Below are 21,531 nucleotides of genomic sequence, written 5' to 3' on the forward strand. Positions count from 1 at the left end.
TTATGTATTTAAAAAGAGATTCATAAAAATAACTATACATAAAAACACTTTCTATCTGAAAATCTGTAATAATGAGAGCACAATGCAAAAGTTCCACAATTAGGCTATAAGAAAATCTGTTAAAAACTGGAAATTTCAATAAGACACATTAAAAAAAATACAAAGAAAAGCTGAAATTTTGAATACTTGATAGCCAAACTTATCAATGACATCTTTCACATCATCATTTATACCGAACCACTGAGACACGTATTTCTCTAAAGCCAATTCTATAATTGTAGAAAGACTGGTATGCTGATTGCCAGAGATTTGATAAAAAGTGCCTCATCCCCTTGTAATTCCTGCATATATTCCTAGTGAATATTCATATTGTTGCTTACCAGTATCATAAACTAATGTAGTTTATTTATCTCAAGACACTAAGAATCTATAAAGTAAGTTCCAGTCAAGGCAACACTTACCAAGCACAATGACCACCGTCTTCAGAAGACTCATCATGGTATCGCGATTCCGCCGGGGTCCAGAGCTATGCCGAGACATTCTCATAGTCCTCTGGCGAACATAGCCAAAAATATGAGCATAGAGAACCACCATTACGACAAAGGTCACCAAGTTGAAAATGGCCCAGAAAACTAAGTAAGAGTCACTGTAGAGGGGCGCCATGTTGGAACAATTCTCAATATCACAGATGCAATTCCAGCCCACGCTGGGTATGGCCCCCATAACAATGGCCATCGTCCAGATGACCACAATCACCACCACCACCCTCCGGTTGCTCATCCGTGTGTGGAGCTGCATGCGGAAAACCGTAATGTGCCTCTCAATTGCAATAGCCAGTAAATTGGCCACAGATGCCGTCAGGCTGGTGTCAATGAGGCCCTGACGAAGGAGCCACGTGCTGACTGTCAGTCTCCGAGTGTTAGGTCCTGTGTTGAACATTAGGTAGAAGTAGGCCAACCCAGCAAAGAAGTCCGCAGCAGCCAGATTAGCCATTAAGTAATAAATAGGAAAATGGAAGCGGCGGTTGACGTAGATTGCCACCATGACCAGGAGATTGGCCAACATGATGAAGATACAGACGGTGATTCCAAGCCCCATCACCAGTTTGCTGACTGTATTCCATTCTGTGGCAAGATACTTTCCACTCCGGTTATAAAAAAAGGCGATGGATTCATTGTAGAAGCACTGTGGTTCATTCATGGCTGTGAACTAAAAGAGAAAAAAAAGAAAGATGAAAAAAGAAAAGAAAAGAAAAAAGAAACCACAGATCCAAATTTAAAGACATATAGATAATACAAGACTTCTATGGTAAATGTGGGGAAAAAAGAAAAAAAGAAAAGAATTTGAAAATCTGACCCTGCACAATGTTCTATGATTACGTTGAAACCCCAGGGTTTCTCACTGTATTACCGTCCTCAAGATTAAAGGCAGCTGGAGTTACATAAATGACAAGGTCCGTGCTTGGTGGTTGCACATCATTGAAGTCTACGAGAAAAGCCTCACAGCCCAGAAATCTTACTTAAAATACATGAGACAGATGAGAATTCTGCAAAGCACCGCAATTGGAATATTTACCATAGTGAAATCCACTTTGACCTGTTATTTAGGGAATCTATAAACATAGTTGGTTTATAGTTAGGGTATTATTGCCCTATTATTCTGCATTTCTGTTCTCACATAGAATATTCGATCTGTGACAGACATTTTTTAAGCAAATCCCCAAGAGGATCCATCAGTCCCAACATTTCAAAGAAGTCAGTATGCATCAAAGCTTCTTTACCCAAAGGCAGCATTTGCTGTTCAACATTCCTGTGGTCTGCACTGTCTACCCCCACGACTCCTTATCCTCAGAATAGCATTCGCCAACCAATCTATGACGTTTGAGAACTTTTTTCTTTTTTGAAGGACATAAGAAATATGTTACCTAATGTAACCTCCAAAGAGGGCTTGACACTTTGACACTAATCTACAATAAGAGAAGTATACTTAGATATCTTTTAAAATATAGAGTGACGAATAATGTATTATTATGTGTTTTCTTATTTTTCCACATCATTGGTTGAAATATACTTGCTTATTAATTATTTACACCTCACTGGAATCCAAGAAGAATTGAGGAAGTTTATAATAGAATGATATAGGTCATCATTAAACTATCAAAACACAACTAGAAAATAAAAGTAACAGAGAGAAACTAGAAAATTATACATCCTGTAGAATAAATCACTTTTCCTGAAGGCTTCAGTTTGAGACTCTTAGAAAATATTTCTTGAATGCAGCTCACATCCTAACTTTTTCTTTTCTATCTTGCACTGTGTTTTAGTTAATTGCCTAGCAAATGTGAGTTTTAAGGCTATTTCTTAAATAATTTTTCTGTTTTTCAATTACAGTTGACATTCTAATATTATATTAAGTTTCAGGTGTGCAGCATAGTTAACTACTATTTTTTACCAAATAATCTTCTGAAAATCCACAAGTCGTACATAAATGTTTACCAAACACTGAAAGTTCCAAAACAGTGCAAAATACATGTTAGTCTTTTACTTGTCCAGACATCTAGAGTCTCTTTCCTCATTTAGACTTTAATACCTTTTAGATCATGCTTCTATCATTACACTTACCATGTTGTATAATTATTTATAGCTTAACTTGTCTGTTTCTTAAAGAGATCATAGTCCAAAGGAGGAGTGAAGCCTTCATCTTACACATGTTGGTATCTTATGTAGCGCCCACGGAACCTCATTCATTTGAGATCTCAGAATTTGGCTTGTGGTGTTCCATTCCACCCCAAATCTTGCCATTAATCTGAGTAATTCATCTAATTTTCTTGCCTTTGAGTTTCTTGACCTCATCTCTGATGACTTTCTCTTTCATTACAACACAGCTGCCCACTCCCATGGTCACACCCTGGACTTTGTAACCAGTCAGAACTGTCTCCCTTTGGAAACATTCTTAACTTATACATTCTAAATACTCACCACACTTTCCATGCTTCCAAATTTCTCATTTGATCCCCAATACATCAGTTCTTTGAAGTCCTCTGTTTCCTTAAGCATCTTATCTTTTTTCTCAGTGAGTTACCCTCCATGTCTTCCCCTTTTCCCTTATCCAGCTTAGATTCCATAGTATATCAATTCAACATCTGTATTGCTAACACAAGAACACATTATCTTCTTGAGGACTTTGAGGTCAGATGTCCCTCAGGATTCAACGTTTTTTTCTGGTTTTAAGACCATTACACAGTGCATAATCAATATGTGATGTAACATCCTCATCAAAATTTGGGACAGCGCTTCATTATCATACACATTAATTTCTAAAGCAAAACATATGAATTTATACACTAAATTTGATAAAGGTTATAAATAGCCTCAAATCAATTCATTGAGAGAAAGTTTCACCACTGAGTTATGAAAACATTTTCAGTTTCCAGGCCCTCTTGAAGTTTATAATTATTTCAGATAAGGAAGCAGGGACCTCTTTATCTTTTAATCTACTTGCCCCACTGTACTTCCATAACAATTTCTTAGAATAACACCAGTCTTCAATAAATGCAATTGGTTGCTACTTCCGTATCTACACCAAGGCTTCTGAGAAGCGTTAGGGAAAATTAACGTACTTGGCAGATTGAGTCTGGTATAAATTCATGATGTCTAACCTTAAGTGAGACTGCAGTGCCACAAGAAATCTGATTTTCCCCTAATTATCATTCCACATCTTCTCCACAGTGACTATTTTAAACTTACCTACTATTCTCTTTTGAGCCCCTTCTTCCATCTCTACGTTGGCAGTTGCCAAAAGTGGAAAATGGAAATCATCAGATTAGAGCTCCTTCACCTTTCTCCCACCAAAAAGACAAAATTGCCTATTCAAGAGTCCATCCCTTCTTTTTCTTCTGTTACAGTGGAAAAGGTGCACCCTTTTCCATTCAACTGTTCTGAATCCCATCCATTCCTACTATTTCAAGAAACTTGTTCTATAAATTGCTTCCTTCCTCCTCCTAATATCTCCAGTCCCCCACTCCCTCTCTTTACTCCCACAAACTATTCCTATCCATCTTAAAAACTTAGTCTCTCGCATCTTAAAAAAAAGAAAGAGAAAAAAAGAAAGTCCCACATGACCTCATGGTCACCTTCCAGCTTTGATCCTTTTTCTCCTTCATGGCCAACTGCTGTCTCCTATCTCTCTTACACTAATTTCTCAATTAACTATAGGATGGCTTCTACCCCCTTCCCCTCCATCAAACCCACTCTAGCCAAATTCTTGAATTCCAAAATTCCATATAACTTCCCAGAATTACACCAATCTTGTGGCTATTTCAATGGAAACTTCTCAGTCCTTACCTTACTGACCTCCTCGGAGCACTAAATACATCACCAAGAGGCTCTTTTTAGAAATGTCTCTCTTTGGCTTTCATGGTGTCATACTCTCTTGGGTTTTGATCCTTCTCTCTGACTCGTCCTTCTCAGTCAGTTCTGAGGGTTCCCCATACTCTGAACAATATTAATGTTTCTACATTATTTATGCTCTCATCCTACACATGTTCATTGAGTTTTCTTTTCTTTTTTTTTTAAGATTTTTATTGGGTAATTGGGGGGATGGGAACAGTGCTGGGGAATTAGGGGAAGGGGAACAGACAAGTTGCTGTCGTTTTGTTCTTCAGTCTAGTTGTGGAGGACGCTGCTTCACTGGCCCAAGTTGGCACCATCATTGCACTCTTCCCTGGCGAGGCAGATCAGTCGCCGGCTTCTGGACGGCCGCTCACTGCGGCTGCTGGCCGCTCACTGCGGCTGCTGGCCGCTCACGCTGGCTGCTGGCTACACACGTAGCCCATGGCAACCCACTGCCACAGGGACTGCAGCCTATGCCGTCGCCAGCAACTCACGGCAGCCCAGCTCCAGGTTGAGCTGTTGTTCAGCATCTTAGCTGTGGAGGGCAGTGTCACTGGCCCTCATATGTGGGATCCGAACCGGGGCCCTCTGGCATCCCAAGCGAGCTCTTAACCATCGCGCCACTCGGCCGGCCCCTTCATTGAGTTTTCTAATATGTCCTCCAAGATTTGAATTATATGTCCCAAATACTCCCATATCTATTCAACCCATCCTTCTTTTCTGAGCTCTAGGCATACATTGCATTGCCTACTGGTATCTCTAATTGAGATACCCCATAAGTAGTTCTATCTCTGTGTTCAAAACCAAACTCAAACTATCATCTTCCTCATGATCCCTAACTTGTTCCTCCTGAGTTCTCTATTCCAGATACTGGAGAACCACTCACTATCTTTCTAGTGGTCTGAGTGCCTGACCTGGAAATGCCTTTTTCTCTCCTCATCCTTATCATTTAATCAATAACCAAATCCTGTAGGCTCTCCTTCCTAAGTATCTGCTCAACCTGTCTACTATCCCATTCTCATAACCACCAACATTATTCCTACAACTGGCTTCCTAAGTGTTCCTTCTGCTCAGCACCAATCTTACCTCTAGTGATCTTACTAAAAGACAAAGCTGACCACGCTGCTCCCCTACTGGAAATGCTTCAATGGCTTACAAGCACACTTAGATAAAAATTGAAACTCTTCTACTATCTTATCGGTCCTCCCTTTCCTCTCCAGCCTCAACCTAAGCTATTTGTGACTGCAACGGCTCTGCTTCAGCTATAATTAATGTGCTGTGCTCTCTCACACATCTGGTTCTCAGCATCAGTGAAGACAGTGGTTTTCTGCATCAGAATCACCCAAAGGATTTGTAAAACACAGAGCTCTGAACACATCCTGAAAATTCCTGATTTACCAGATCTGAGGTGGGGCCCTAGGTGATGCTCATGGCGCTGGTCCAGGGACTACACTTTGAGTCCCACTGACCTAGAACGATCTCCCCCAATTTCACCTATATTCCTTCATCCATCAGTTTAAATGTTATTCTTGCTAGTCATTTTTCCCTAGACCACCAGTTCTCAACCTGTGGGTCGTGACCCCTTTGGGGGTCAAACGACCCTTTCACAGAGGTCGCCTAAGACCATCAGAAAACAAAAAGATATTTACATGACGATTCATAACAGTAGCAAAATTACAGTTATAGAGTAGCAACGAAAATAATTTTATGGTTGGGGGTCACCACAACATGAGGAACTGTATTAAGGGGTCGCGGCATTAGGAAGGTTGAGAACCGCCGCTCTAGACCTTCCCACTTCTGGACAAGGTGTTTCCCACCACAGTTCCCTGCACTAGTCCTACTTAGTCCACTGTATAGTAATTGGTTCATTAGCTATTGACACCTCCCCGTGCTAGGCTATAAACACTGAGGGCAGAGATTCTAGCTTTCTTGTTTATTGCTCTATAGATCTGTTATGCATTTTAGATGCTAAATACATATTGATTGCATTAATAAATTAAAGATAATTCCAAAAATGTTTATACTTTACAAGTTTCCTTTCTGCAAAGGATATATAAAAAATTATAAATACAAACACGAAACTCTGTTCTTTCCTTTAGCCCCTGTAACCATTTACTTTCTCTGGACAAAGAAAATTTTAAATCAAACATGAAGTACATAGTATTTTACAGCACTCCAACTTCTGAACATCAACTGCCAACAATCTCAAGCAGTGATATTGTGTAGCTTCTTTACTCTTCTATATAAAAAAAATACAAAACTATACAGTTAAGAATGACAAAATAAAGTCTTTTTAAGCCACATATACTAAGATGAATAAAACTGACAAGTTTTCTCTAATGGTATCACTTATGTTTACTCAGCAAATGGCAGGTGACCCACTCCTATGCCATGTCTTAGCTCAGGAAAATTGAGTAGTGACACCATAAAAACCATGCCATATTTACATGATTTGTTTGAACCTCAGTTTTATCATCTGTGAAATGAGGAAATTGGACTAACTTATACATAAGCTCTATTTCAGATTTAAAATTCTATGCTAAGAATTCTAGGTAAGAACTCTATGTTTCATAAAAGTTGCCAGGTAAATATTAAAACAGTAGGAAATATACCAGGAATTAAAAAATAGTAAGGGTAGAATATACCTAGGAAAAAGTCAGAGGAGTTTCAGCTAGAATTAAAAGAAGAATTAAATCTCCTCTCCTATTATCTGCAAAAAGCAACAGGTCTGGGGAATCGACAAAGAAGACCCTGGCAGAACCTCCAGTAGTAATCAGAAGGGTAGTATGAATGGGCTTTCTTACTTCTGCAGGACCTGATGGATTTAGGCAGAAACCCACATCAAGCTCTGGGAGAATTCAGCTCAGCTATGAATAAGTTGGACTATCCATTGTTAAGGCAGTCATGGCTATAATGATGTAGCAAACAGAAAAAAATACAAATTTATTCTCTACTAATCCTAGAGGTCAGAAGTCCAAAATGAGACGTACCGGGCTAAAATGGCAAGGTGTTGGCAGGGCTGTTCCTTTCCAGAGGCTCTAGAGGAGAATTTTTCTTGTCTTTTCTAGCTTCTAGAAACTGCCCACATTCTTTGGCTCATAGCCCCCCTCCATCTTCAAAGTCAGCAATGGCCAGTCAAGTCCTTCTCACATTGCGTCATTCTAATGCTGACTCTTCTTCCTCCCTCTTCCACATTTAAGGACCCTTTTGATTACATGGAGCCCACCAAGATAACCTAGGATAATCTCTCCATCTCAAAATCCATAACTTAATCACATCTGGAAAGTCCCTTTTGCCATGTAAGGTAGCGTATTCATCCGTTCCAGAGATTAAGTAATGAACATCTTTGGAAAGCTGTTATTGTGCCCACCAAAGAAATGAAAACAATTTCTATATTAAAAACAGCAATTCACGCAATGAATTAAAGTATAAAAATTCCAGAAAACTGAAATGGCAACTAGAAGACATAGTTAACACATTCACCTACCACTCACAGAAGAAAGACAGAGATGACAAGAATAAGAGGAAAGGGGGCACATACAGAAAACAATCTAGGTATACTAGGAATCTGAGAAAGACTAGGCCAAAGCTGAAATAATACATTCTGAAACATAAGAAAAGTTATTGCTTAAGAAGAAAGACCTCAGGTTACCATTTAAGTTTATATAAATTATAAAAGAGTTCATTAAAAGCAACAAAAACTTAATTATAACTCAGTTAAATTTTAGAATCTCAAGGGAAAAGTTAGAAATTCTCAAAGTACAAAAAAATAAACAAAAAGTAAACATCAAATATCTAGGGAAAGAGGGAGAACAGGATATCACCAAGCTTCTGCTGCAAAATTCCAAAGAACAGAAAATCAAGCAATCAACATCTCCACTATATGGAAAAAACATCTGAGCTCCAGAAACTCCACAGCCACAGACCATATACTGATGTTCTCTTGTGGGAACAATAAAAAATAGTCCCAGAGATGTGGGAACTCAGGAAGCACATCATCTACCTTTCCTTCCCAAAGAAGATACAAATGCAAGCAAGCCATGAGAAAAGTAAAACCAAAAAACAATAGAATAAAAACACTGGCAGCAAGCATCAAAAACCCACAAAACATGAGTCTAAGTAATTGCTCTTCATATGGTTATAAGATTTACAACAAATATCAAAAGTAATTCTTGAAAGTATAATTATAAAAATAATAATTTAATAATCATCTGCAATTAAAATCATTGTATCAATAAGAACTTGAAAATAAGGGAACGGTAGTATGTAAATACCTGTTAATTTTATTACGCACATAAGAATCAAAACATACTATTTAAATTGTAACAATAACTTTCAAAAATAAGCTTAAATATGATGATTCAAAAACCACCAAATTGAGCAATTAATATACTAAAGTAGGATGACAACTTTTCATATTACTGGAGAAAAAGAGTGAACATGGGGGGAAAGATAAACAAGACAAACAATTTATAGAATGACAATTTTGTGAAATTTATGCAGATTTCCTTTTCTTCTTTAGAAATGTAACAAATATTTATTGCAAGAAATTTATAGGAAAACAAATATGTAATCAGGCAAAACTCAATAGATACTTTTTTCAAGTTTATTATTCTAAAATCCAAATCACTATAATTAGAAATTTCTCTGCCATAAGTTACAGAAATCTGCCCTTCCCAAAAAACAAAGATATAAATAAAATAGAATTAACACCAAAATAAGTTGTCCTCAAAACTAAAAAGAGAAGTCCATATTCACACCCTTTTCACATCCACCAATTACGTCTAGGGATGATGGGGTATAGGGAGGAGGCCTCGTTGGCTGCTCTACAGGACAGATGTTCCAAATCTCAGAAATTTACCTCACCCTATCATGTGATCTCCAACCAAGTCAAAACAAATCTGCCAAGCCTAAACTCTACAGAGGCACATGTGGTGTTCATCTTCACTACGCACGTCACTTAGTCATTCGCACGTTCACGAACATTTTTGGAATGCCAGGTATGGGCAGGGCACTGCACTACACTATGCCTTCAGGGGTGCCAAAACGATACACCTGAGTGCATGCTGTGGGGCCACTCACAGTCCATCCAACATCTCTTCTAATCTCTTGAAAGACAATGATATTTTCACCAGCCAAGGGGGAAAGGGAGCGCATGGCACAAGCTCACAGGCCAGTAATTAAACCTATGTGATTTAGCAAGTAATGTAAATATGTACTCTACTGTCATTCTAAAAAAAGAGATTTTAATCTGTGCTGGATAAAGGACCAGTAATAAGAACATAAATCAAGCCGACTTGGTTTCCTGCGTCTGTTACAGTACAATGATGGAGGACTTCTTCCTGACTGATGCTCACCAGCGAATTGGGTCTCTAATAAGTCTCATAAACACTCTGAGTGTCAACTTCCTCGTTTGTAAAGGTAGAGTATGAATCACCTCTAAGGCCTCTTCAATTCTAGTTCTTAAATCTAAAATAATCAGAGACCCTCTACACATTTCCTCCCCCCCAAAAAAAATGTTTACAAAAGAGAGAGCATGGAATTAAATGCCATTAAGTCTCCATTAACAAGAAAAATAGTTCCCATACTTTTTATAGCCTCAAATTAGAAATAATAAAAACATGGGATAATCTGCCACTAGAGCTAGAAAATAGGCCACAAAACAATGCTGATATAAACTAAAAATGTTTTAAAGCTAGACTCCTAAAATAGCTAAAGAATATGAAACTACTAGATTTTTAATGTTTCTCTTACAAAGCACATAAAATGCTACTTCTTATAATGTAAAAACATATGAATATGATGTACACATATGTAAAAAGAAACTATGGAAAACAAATTATAAATCAATGAAAAGTACTTTGTATCTGTTACAGCCCCTTGTAACAGGCTGAGATAAAGTGGGCAATACCATACCTGTCAAATTTCCAAAGAGACAAATTTTGAGTTGGTCCTAAGAGAAAGGGATGGAAAAATTTACTAAAAACACTAAGGCATGCTGGAGGAATGTAAGTAGTCTTTTAGATGCACTGCTGAGCTAAAAAGGAACTACAAACCAATGTGATGTACTGCCCTGGCAACAGAATGTCAGAGTACAGAGACAGGCCATTAAATACCATTGGGAAAAGAAAATGGGCCCTTGGCCTTGACTGAGGCACTGAGTTAGAACTGAGACCCAATCACTCTGCTAGAAGTTGTGAAGATCTCCATTATTAGTAAAGGAATAAGTCAGGAAAAAAAGAAAAGAAAAGGAAGAATCTACCCAGTTGCAATGGGGAAAACAAGGGAGTTGGTCTGTTTTCGTTTAGGCTCCAGGTTGGGAAATAAATAAAGGATTCCCTTCAGGAATCATAATTCCAAGCCTATAAGTCACACAGGTTGGGATTTAAACTTAGACTGTCACGCCTGAGAACCCACAAAAGGAGAAGTTAACACAAACTGTGGTCCTGAGCTTGAGCTATCCCCATCTTCCTCTCATTCCATGTACCTGACACTAACAAGCATCAAACCTCTCCACAGGGCCAGACCTCAATGCAGCCCCGCAGCTCAGATCAGCCCCACTAAAGATCATTCATCACCCCAAAGAATAATACACAACAGAGATAGCCTGTGTGAGAAACCACAGAGCAGTTTGCAGCACGATGCGGCCCAAGAACATCAGCTATAAGACAAAACTAAACTGATTGAGTTTTTGTATTCCCCCTTTTCTACTTCAACTGGTTCAAGAGTTACACTTTCTATTTCTGCTCTTTAATGCTTATTCTTAATATTTTAACATGCATACAACTTTTAGTCTAACGGTGATCCTTTTCCCTTGATAAGCTTTCACTCCGATGCCTCTGCTCCCACCTTACATGGTACTGTGGTTTAGCATGTACTTTTGTTCAGAAATGTAAGTATGTGATATTACTGTTTTGATTTTATATTTTCAAAGTTTATCTAGTTGGCTATCTTTGTATGAAGCCAGGACAGCCATGTTATAAGAACAAACAAGGAAAGTAAGAGTAAAATAAACTATCAGTCAATTGTTATTTAAGAACCATAAATGAAAGTTCCTCAGTAAAATATATTTCATATTTACAAGGTATTGTATAATTATATATTTTACATATTATGTATAATTATATATTACATAAATAGTATATATAAATATAATATATATCATAATGACTAAATAGGGTTTATTGCAGAATAGAAAGATGAATGCAAACATTTAAAAATCTGGTGATAGAATTCACCACATGAACAAATTCAAGGAAAGAAAAAAAGCCAATGATCATCTCAATAGGCATGGAAATGCATTTGGTAAGTTTTAATATCCTTTCATGATAATTTGGCAATCTACAATTAGAAGGGAACTTCCTTAACTTGATAAAAGGTGTATGGCAATTGTCATGTTTAAAGGACATACTCCCCTTTAAAACACAAACCAAACAAAGTTGACTCAGTCACAATGGTTTTTAGCCCGTATTGGTGATCATAGCCAAAACAATAAGAAAAACTAAACCAAAAGGAAAAGACAAGAAAAAAAAAATTTACTGTTTTTTACAAATGATATAGTCACTTACATATAAAATGCAAGATATTTGTAAACCATCTGTATTAAGAGAGTTTAGCAAATTTGCTGGATTCAATATCAAGCCACATGAATCAACTGTGTTCTTACAGAAACACCAGAAAAAATATTTTTAAATTATTTCAAGAACAACACATTTACAACAACAAAAGCTCTAATTATTATCTAGGAATGAGTCTAAATATTCAAAAACTTACAAGAAAACCTAAGTAAATGAAGAGAAAAAATATTTCATGGGCAGAGAAAGGTGTTAAGGTGTCAATTTTCCCAAAATATATAAATTCAGTGCAACAAAATGACAATCCCAAGAGTTTTTCATGAAGCTTGACAGGCTCCCTGAACATTGTTATGAAGCACAAAAGAACCAGAGTATCCAAGATAACTTGGATGACAAAGCTCTAGATGTCCTATTGAAAAGCACAAGTTATTTTAAGTGATAGCAGTAAAGACATTGTTATATTATCACAAAATACACGAATAGAGAGCCAGGAACACACACTTGTATGGTCACTTGAAATGAGACATGGCTTTACCCCTCAATGGTGAAAATGGCATAACTGTTCATCTACATGAAAAAAATAAATTGAAGGCTGGCCAAGTGGCTCATTGGTTAAGAGTTGGCTTGGGATGCCAGCTCTGAGCAGCAGGGCCCTGGTTCAGATTCCACACGAGGGCCAGTGACACTGCCCTCTACAGCTAAGATAGTGAACAACAGCTCGACCTGGAGCTGGGCTGCCATGAGTTGCCAGCAACGGCATAGGCTGCAGTGGGGCTGCAGCTACCATGAGTGACTGGCAGACAGCGTGAGTGGCCGGCAGCCAGCGTGAGCTGCCATGAGTGACCGTCCAATGGCTGGCAACCTATTTGCCTCAGCCAGGAAAAGCGCAATGATAATACCAACATGGGCCAGTGAAGCAATGTCCTCCACAACTAGACTGAAGAAGAAAAGGACAGCAACTTAGGTCTGTTCCCCTTCCCCAATTCTCCAACGCTATTCCCTCCCCCAATTCCCCAGTAAAATCTTTAAAATAAATAATAAATACATAAATACATACATAAATTGAATATCTATGCCACATCACACAGAGAAATCAATTTCAGGTGATATAAAGACATGTAAAGAGGTAATAAAGGATTTATAACTCATGTATATGGGGATTTTTCTAAACAAAACCAAACACTGACAAACTATGACAAATTAAAAATTCATACTTCTGTGCTACAAAAGGCTTTATAATCAGTGAAAAGAAATGCCAAAGACTAGTAGAAAGTTTGACAATGCACATTCAAAAAGTCTTAGTTTACAATAAAATGTAGAGTTTCTACACATCAAAAAGGAAAAGTCAAACAATCCAATAGTAAAATAGGCAAAGATGAGGACAGGAAATTCACAGAAGAGGAAAGAATGGCCAATAATCACACGAAAAGGTAATTACGCTTAACCAGGAATCAGAGGTAGTTAAATAGTAATACAAAATGCAGTGAGATCCAATTCATTTCTCCATCAGGTTGACAAAAATGAACAAGTCTGGAAATATCAAGAATTGGTGAGGATGGCCAAACAGTGCTGATGGGAGCAAAATTTAGTACAACTGCTTTGAAAAACAGTTGAGCAAAAACCACTAAAGTTGGACATGTTCATATACATGATTGAAAGATTCTAACCCTTGAAAACCTCAGCCATGTGCAGAAGGAGACATGTATAACAATTTTCACTGCCACTCTTTTATAACATCGACATATTAGAAGCAACATAAATATTCATCAATTACAGAATAAATAAATTGCAATATAACCAGAAAGGCATACTATAAAGCAATTAAAATAAACGAAGTAAAACTCTATGTATGCTGACGCCTACAACAATTTGCACAAGTATACACGCAGTTACTTGTATGCAGTGTTTACAAGTGTAAACATTATGTAGGAATGTTAAAATCTTGCAGAAACACGTTATATATTGTTTATATTTTTCCCACATATGTATATATCTACAAACACATGTGGGGTGACGATAAACATCCATGTATGGTCTGAGCTAAGAGAGGGGTTAATAAAATTGCAAAGTACAAGGGGCTCCAGTTCTATAATTATTCATTTGTTTTATTTATTAAAGCCCCAAAGATTTTGAAGCAATTACATCGAAATGTTAAAACTTTACAAAGCTAGGTAACAGACATACTGCTGTATTATATAGTATTCTCTACACATTTCTGTATGCTTGATATATTTTTTTTTTAAAGATTTTTATTGGGGTATTGGGGGGATGGGAACAGTGCTGGGGAATTAGGGGAAGGGGAACAGACAAGTTGCTGTCGTTTTTTTTGTTCTTCAGTCTAGTTGTGGAGGATGTTGCTTCACTGGCCCAAGTTGGCACCATCATTGCGCTCTTCCCAGGCGAGGCAGATCAGTCGCCGGCTTCTGGATGGCCGCTCACTGCGGCTGCTGGCCGCTCACGCTGGCTGCTGGCTACATACGGTAGCCCATGGCAACCCACCTGCCACAGGGACTGCAGCCTACGCCGTGGCCTGCGACTCACAGCAGCCTAGCTCCAGGTTGAGCTGTTGTTCAGCATCTTAGCTGTAGAGGGCAGTGTCACTGGCCCTCATATGTGGAATCCGAACCGAGCCCTCTGGTGTCCCAATCCAGTTCTTAACCATCGCGCCACTCGGCCGGCCTTGATATATTTTTTAAAAGTGTCTAATTTAATCTGAATCACAGCAAATGGGTTCTGTTGTCTTAAACAAAAGAGGGAGGGGAAGGAAGAAGCAGCAGCAAGCACTATTGCTGGACTTCGCCAGACCCAAAGAATGACGGGTGGATATAAACAAAAATATGTGGTGATGCTTCACTTAAAATTTTGATTTCTTGAAAGACAACAGCGGGTACGGGAGATAACATTATAGATTTATAGCGGCTGAAAGCTTAGGCCTTAGAATCAGTGAGACCTGGGTTCAAATTCCACTCATGTAGTTAACTAATTATGACTTCAATAAACCAAACACCATCTCTAAAATGTAGCCTTCTTGAACTCACAGATCAAAACAATATAATAAGTCGGCCTATGAAGAAAATGAAAAATTATTTTTGATTAGTCCATTTTTTTCATAGGTGAATAGCAGAATGTTTCATTATCTTGATCCAATTCATTTCTTTTTACAATGACGTGTGTGTGAAGTTGGTCTTCAGGCTCTCTATTTCTTTCAATGGGTTATTTATCTCTACACAAATATCACATTGCTGTATTTATTATGACTGTATAATAAATTATGATATCTGCAAGGGCAATTTTTCCCACCAGCTCTTCTTCGAGATTTTTTACCTTTTGCACTTTGATATAAATGCTAAAATCAGCTTGCAAGATTTCAATTTTTTATTTGTTGGAACTTTCATTGTGATTGCAGTCAATCTATAGATGCATTTGCAGAGACCAGACATAAAATCGATAATCTTATAATCCATCTACCCAGTGTCTACTTAAGTCTACATTAATGTTTATTAATAATGTTTTATAAATAATTTCAAAAAGTTCTTACACCTATTTTATTATTCGTGTTACTCTAAAGTGCTTGATACTTTTTAATGCACTTGTATATAGCATTTTGGGGTAATTTTCTCGTCTAACAGTTGTTTATTATTGAAATATAGTTGACATATAACATTGTATTAGTTTTAGGTGCTCAATTTTTTAAAAACTAAGATTGTATACCCATTTAAGTTTTTGTTTTATGTTACTATCTATACTTATTGTACTCTTTTATACTTACAGCTTGTGTATGCTTTCTTTTTCCGTAACTCACTTACAGGAAAGCAATAAAATGTACAACCAAAAACAGGCAGCATTTAATATTTTAAATATTTAAAGCAATTCATTTTTAACAATTTTAAGGAGAAGATCATGCAAAAAATTCTCATAGGAATAAATGTATACTCTTGATACAGCATTTGAGTTAAACATCATGATGTAACTAAGACTATAATCCTCAGAGGTTCCCTCTTATTTGTCACGTAGTCCTTGTATTTTTTTCTTCATCCACTGCCATAGAGTTGAATTCCCATCTTCAGGTTTGGTGTTGCCCTACTATTCCAAGCTAATCTTTAGTAAGACAGTAGGACAATCAGCAGCTGAGTCTCCCTATTAACATGTCTCATAGAGGAAGGATCTACACCCAACCATGACTACTGAGTCCTGAGGTCCCAGTGGTCATCTGTACACAATACAGTATGTCAGAGGTAAGCCCTGAACACAGGCTATGAGGCTGGGATTCTTCCCAGGTCCTCCCCTCCATTATTTTGGCCGGGTTACTTCAGTAACATGACCAACCACAATTAAGTTAATGCTAAACAGACTCTAGATATGCAAAGCCCTAGGGTTGGCCCAAACTTAAATCCAAATGAATGTCTCTTTCTTCCAGGCCTAAACTAAGGCTCCAAACCTCCCTAAATGGGCAGGTGGAGAGTCATCGAAGTGCAAATATTTTGAAATCAGGCAGCTACCTAATTCACCAACAACCATACCCAAATCCCTCTTCCTGCAGAACGGGAGTTCCTGCTCCCAAAAGTTGTGTGAATCTTTGAAAGGTGTTTTATTGCCAACCTAGCCTTTCAAGAACTCATCTGCTCCATGGCCCTTTCCTAAACATTTGTCTGATGCTAAAGAACAGGTATCAACCACCATCATTTCTCTCCCAGCCTAAGCCCGCCTAGGATAATCACTTATGAAATAGGATAAGTTTAACTTAAGGGTAGTTCTTTAAGTGATGCTATGCAATTACCAAATGGCAGCATGATCACATAGCAAATGAAGGTTGATTTTTTTTAAATGACAGTCTTACTGCAGTAAGGTACAGTTCTCAAAAGACATAAATCCCCTGGACCCTGTGATTATGATCTCCTCAGCTGGTAAAAAGAGCAGGGTGTTGTCCCACCTTGGTGTTTATTCATGGAAAAGCTGCAACAGAGGTTCAAAGAAAAATAGCTGGAGAAGCTAGGAGTGGGAAAAGGAAAACAGGCAAATAGCACCATAATGGGCAGTAATAGGGAGAAAGCCACATCCCTTTGAAGGATAAACAGGTAACTCCATTAATCATTAAAGACTACACCAATTAGGAAGGATTAATTAGAATGGAAAAGGACCGTGAAAGGTCTCACTTGTGGTTTACCCTAGGTATCAGGGTACAATTTTGTCTCATGAATAGACAACTCAAAATGTGCCCTCAGATTCAAAAATATGATATCCTCTCAAACTTTATCTGAATGTATAAACACAGAAGACGGCATAGATGAATTTAAATTGCAATATGAGAACACACTTAACTTCTAATGGAAACACGGTTCAAGATGGAGTAAGTCAGAAATCTCAATGTTTATCTCTACATGCATTTATTCCTGGCAATACACTGGGGCTTTCTGTAGAGTGTTTATCTAACTTGCTTTCCTTTGATGGGTCTTCTGGCGTACTACATAAGCACATCATATATAGACCATATGTAGAGGTAACCGCTCTCTCCCTGTAAAGAACTCCCAGAATAATTACAGGGAAAAAGGAAGGAATGACATGTGTGCAGTATTTATTAAGGGGCTGCTGATATTGTAGAAAGCACTTAAAAGATATTTTGCCCTTTAAACTTGAGTTCAGTACGATTTAAATTTTAGAGATTAAAAAACTAAAGCTGAAAGAGATAGCTATATTAAAAAGGTCCCCTAGCTAAGGAATTTGAACCCTAGATTTGAACCAAAATTCACCTGGATCTAACTAACTCAACTCATGCATTCTCTTTTCTCGATTTCATATTAGGTGAAGCCAGACTACACTATGTCATCATTGTGTGGCACTGGAAACATACTTCATACTGCAATTAATTGTTCACACTTTAGCCTAAAAGAAAACACTATCAAGACATCCATGATCCCTTACTTTAAAGGCTGATAATTTAACAATTGCAACCATTCCCTTACTTTAAAGGCTCCAGTGCATGTCTTTGTTTTATTCTTCAGTGATGAAATATTCTGGTTAATATTTCAATCTATTTCCTCACTTAGAGAATAAAAGGGGAAAACTATTTAAACCTTAAAAAGTTTTTAATAGTTTTTTTTTAAGGTTTTTGTTTTTTGGGGGGGATTTGGGGAGATGGGAACAGTGCTGGGGAATTGGGGGAAGGGGAACAGACAAGTTGCTGTCGTTTTGTTCTTCAGTCTAGTTGTGGAGGACGTTGCTTCACTGGCCCAAGTTGGCACCATCATTGCGCTCTTCCCGGGTGAGGCAGATCAGTCGCCGGCTTCTGGACGGCCGCTCACGGTGGCTGCTGGCCGTGCTGGCTGCTGGCTACACACGGTAGCCCATGGCAACCCACTGCAGCAGGGGCTGGCAGCCTACGCCGTCACTGGCGACTCACCAGCCCAGCTCCAGGTTGAGCTGTTGTTCAGCATCTTAGCTGTAGGGGGCAGTTTCACTGGGCCTCATATGTGGGATCCGAACCGGGACCCTCTGGCGTCCCAAGCCAGTTCTTAACCATCACGCCACTCGGCCAGCCCAGTTTTGAATAGTTTTAAGCAGAAGAGTAAATTGATCTAATTAATGGTTATCAAATATAACATTTAACGTGCCAATACATTTTTAGAAAAACAATTGGGAAAATCTGAATATGAATGAATATAAAATCATATTAGAGAGTTTTTACTTGTAATAATGGTACTATAATGATTATACAAGTAATTTATTTTTTAGAGATACACATTGATATATAAAGGTTGAGATGACATGACATAACGTCAAGGATTTGCTTTAAAACATTTCATCCCCCAAATGGGAGAAAACAAATTAAGTACGGCAAAATGTTAATAATTTTTGACTCTAGATGATGGCTATATTCTGATTCATTATATTATTCTTTTTATTTAGTGAATAATTGAAAACGCCATAATACAAAGTTCTTTAAAAAACAGTTTGTCAATCTCAAACAAACCAAAACAAACAAACCAAAAATGCAACCCATTTAATATGGAATTCAATTGCTTTACTCTACAAGTATCCACTTTCTAATTTCAGAAATAAAACCTCTAAAACATAGATTTTGGAAATATGATGGATTTTGTTAGGATAACCTTTTGGTAATGATGTTCAAAAACACCTCTCTGCCAACAGACAGTAAGTAGAGACCTACTTGTGTTATATCAGAAAACTGAATAAGAACCAGAGGAACAAAGCTGTTGTTTAAGACATTGAAAATCTACCCAAATTCATGTTTGTAATGAAAGCTACAGGAAATCTTGTAAGAACCTGGAGAAATCAACTTATCTTTTGTTTCCCGGGATTTAAACCAAGACAGCCCCTTGCCAAATGACAGGGAGAATGAAATACCTTGTAAAATACTGATGGAAAAGAATCCTTCCTTTTGGAATCACAGGTGTGAGATCTGACGACCTTTGAAGTGTTCGGAACAACTCTTCTGGTCTCAAAACCAGTCCTGGATGGGCCAATCCACTCATGTGTGTATTGAACTATTGACCCTTCCATTCAAAAGGCAAATAAAACTTTTCATCCATACTCTACTCACAGTAACTAGATGAACCCACAATTAAAGTAATGCTAAACAGAGTTCTAGAAACAGAAAATAGTCATTAAGAAGGGCAAGTTTTTTGGTTTCCTTTCCCACCTTCATGCCCCACCATGTCCACAGGGTATGAACACATTAACCAAATGATGAGCAGAGTCCTGTCGGGAGCTTCCTTTGGGTAAGGAAGATCCGTATCAGTGTCTGGACTCACAGAACTGTAAATCAGCTACAAATATAGTCTTCCTGCGGCTGTGGCCAGCCCAGTTTCGCCTCAGTCTTCATCCTGCTTCATCAGAACAAGGTGCTCTCTCGGCATGAGAAAACAAAAATCCATCTTCCAGTCTAGGCAGGAATAAAGCAGGGAATACAAACTTGTCCCACTTCAAAGCACAAGGCATATCTTTCACTAACTAAACAGCAATCCCAGCAGGGGTGACAATGAAAGCTTTCTTCCCTATTATTGTTGGAAACAATCACAGGCTATTTGTTCATATTAATTAGTTTATATCTAGTATTAGGCAGCCTTGATTAGAAAAACCACTCTTTGTTACCAAATGAATAGAGTAACAAACAAAACCAAAAGCTTTTTAAAAAAAAAAAATGTTGTTTTTGCCTAGAAAAGGATTTTTGCCTTATAAAAGGATTGTCAGGCCTTTCACACTTGAATGTGGGCTTATCTCTACACCAGTCCCTGAATTCACTCTAAAAGAATGCAAGTTGATGTGCCAGACAATACCAGGCGAAGCTGATTGAGTGAGCTGATTATGCCTTGCCTAAGGAGATGCTGTATTTAGAGTACTTTTACCTTCTCTGAAGCTGGGAAAAACTTGATAATAGGAGAGATACAGCATACAGGTTGGGGGCAAGGACAGGTCAGTCCTGGACTAAAAGTTGGCTGCACACATTTCATGTAAAGACTTGACATAAAATCAGGAGGCCCATCATCAACCAGAGGATCCTGGGAACCAAGAGCGGAAGAGCCAGCTGCCTCTCCCTGGGATCTGATGCCCCAGTTTATAGCTGATTCCTTCCAAGTGGGCTTGAGTTCCCTAAACTATCAGAGGCTACTACTGTTCCCAACATGTGGTAAGAATAATGGGGTTCACGGCCCTGGTGGAGATTAATTAATGAACTTGTTCAGCAAAACGGACAAAAGGCAGGGTGTGAACCCACGTCTAAGACTTAAAAGCTACACAGGTTTCTTCAAGATTAATGTTCAGTTCCTGAAGGTGGCTTGCAAGGCCCTGCAAAATCTTCCCCAGCCTTGTAACCTAACCCATCTTCCTCCTCTACAATCAGAAGTATGCTGATAAATATTCAACAATAGGCTCTTAGGAGTGAGGGACTGAGCTTGCCAATTTCCATGATGTAAAGACTCCACCCTGGCTGATTTCAAGCTCCAAGCACGAAGTCAATGGGCTCACTCAATCCCTGAAAATGTAACTATCAGATCTGGAGGGCTGGCAGAGCTGGCTCTAGCATATCACCTATCGCAACCTCACACCCCACTAGTCTGCAACTCCCCTGAACGGACCTCCAAATGCTGTGCTCTCTCTCACCTGGGGACATTTGACATTCACGCGTGCTACTTACTCTTCCTGAGCAGGATAACTCACACTCATTCAGAAGCTGCCAGCCAGGTGGTCTTCCCTCAGGAAGTCTTCCCTGACCCTCCAGGGCTTTCCTGGGTGCCCCACTTTACTCCTAGAGCACCCATACTTCCGGTATCGCAGCGTTTGCAACACAGCACTGAAAATTTTTGTTTCCTTCTCGGTCTGTTTCCTCTCTAGACTTCTGAACCCTGGCAGGGCAAAAGCCTTGTTTTACCTGATTTATTTTTGTTATCCTCAGGCCTGCCACAGTGCTTGCTGAACAAATACACCACTTCGATGTACTGAGCAATATGTGGCAGACACTGTTCTAAGTTTTACATGTCTTATCTAATTTCATCCTTAAAAAACCTTATGAAGTTGGCTTTATTATTGTTATTATGCTCATTTTGCAGCTG

The 21,531-nt window shown here is 38.4% G+C and overlaps 1 protein-coding gene across 8 annotated transcripts in view; it reads right to left on the minus strand.

Moving 5' to 3' along the window:
• Positions 1–21,531, minus strand: part of LPAR1 (lysophosphatidic acid receptor 1) — a 247,682-nt gene that overhangs the window by 60,409 nt on the left and 165,742 nt on the right. For all 8 annotated transcript variants that reach the window (XM_019635896.1, XM_019635897.1, XM_019635893.1 and 5 more), the window contains exon 3: positions 462–1,209. In XM_019635896.1, the coding sequence (XP_019491441.1) occupies positions 462–1,209 (748 nt within the window). The remainder of the gene's footprint in view (positions 1–461; positions 1,210–21,531) is intronic.

The sequence above is a fragment of the Hipposideros armiger genome, unplaced genomic scaffold (genome assembly GCF_001890085.2).
Source record: "Hipposideros armiger isolate ML-2016 unplaced genomic scaffold, ASM189008v1 scaffold_24, whole genome shotgun sequence".
In the NCBI taxonomy this organism is placed as follows: domain Eukaryota; kingdom Metazoa; phylum Chordata; class Mammalia; order Chiroptera; family Hipposideridae; genus Hipposideros; species Hipposideros armiger.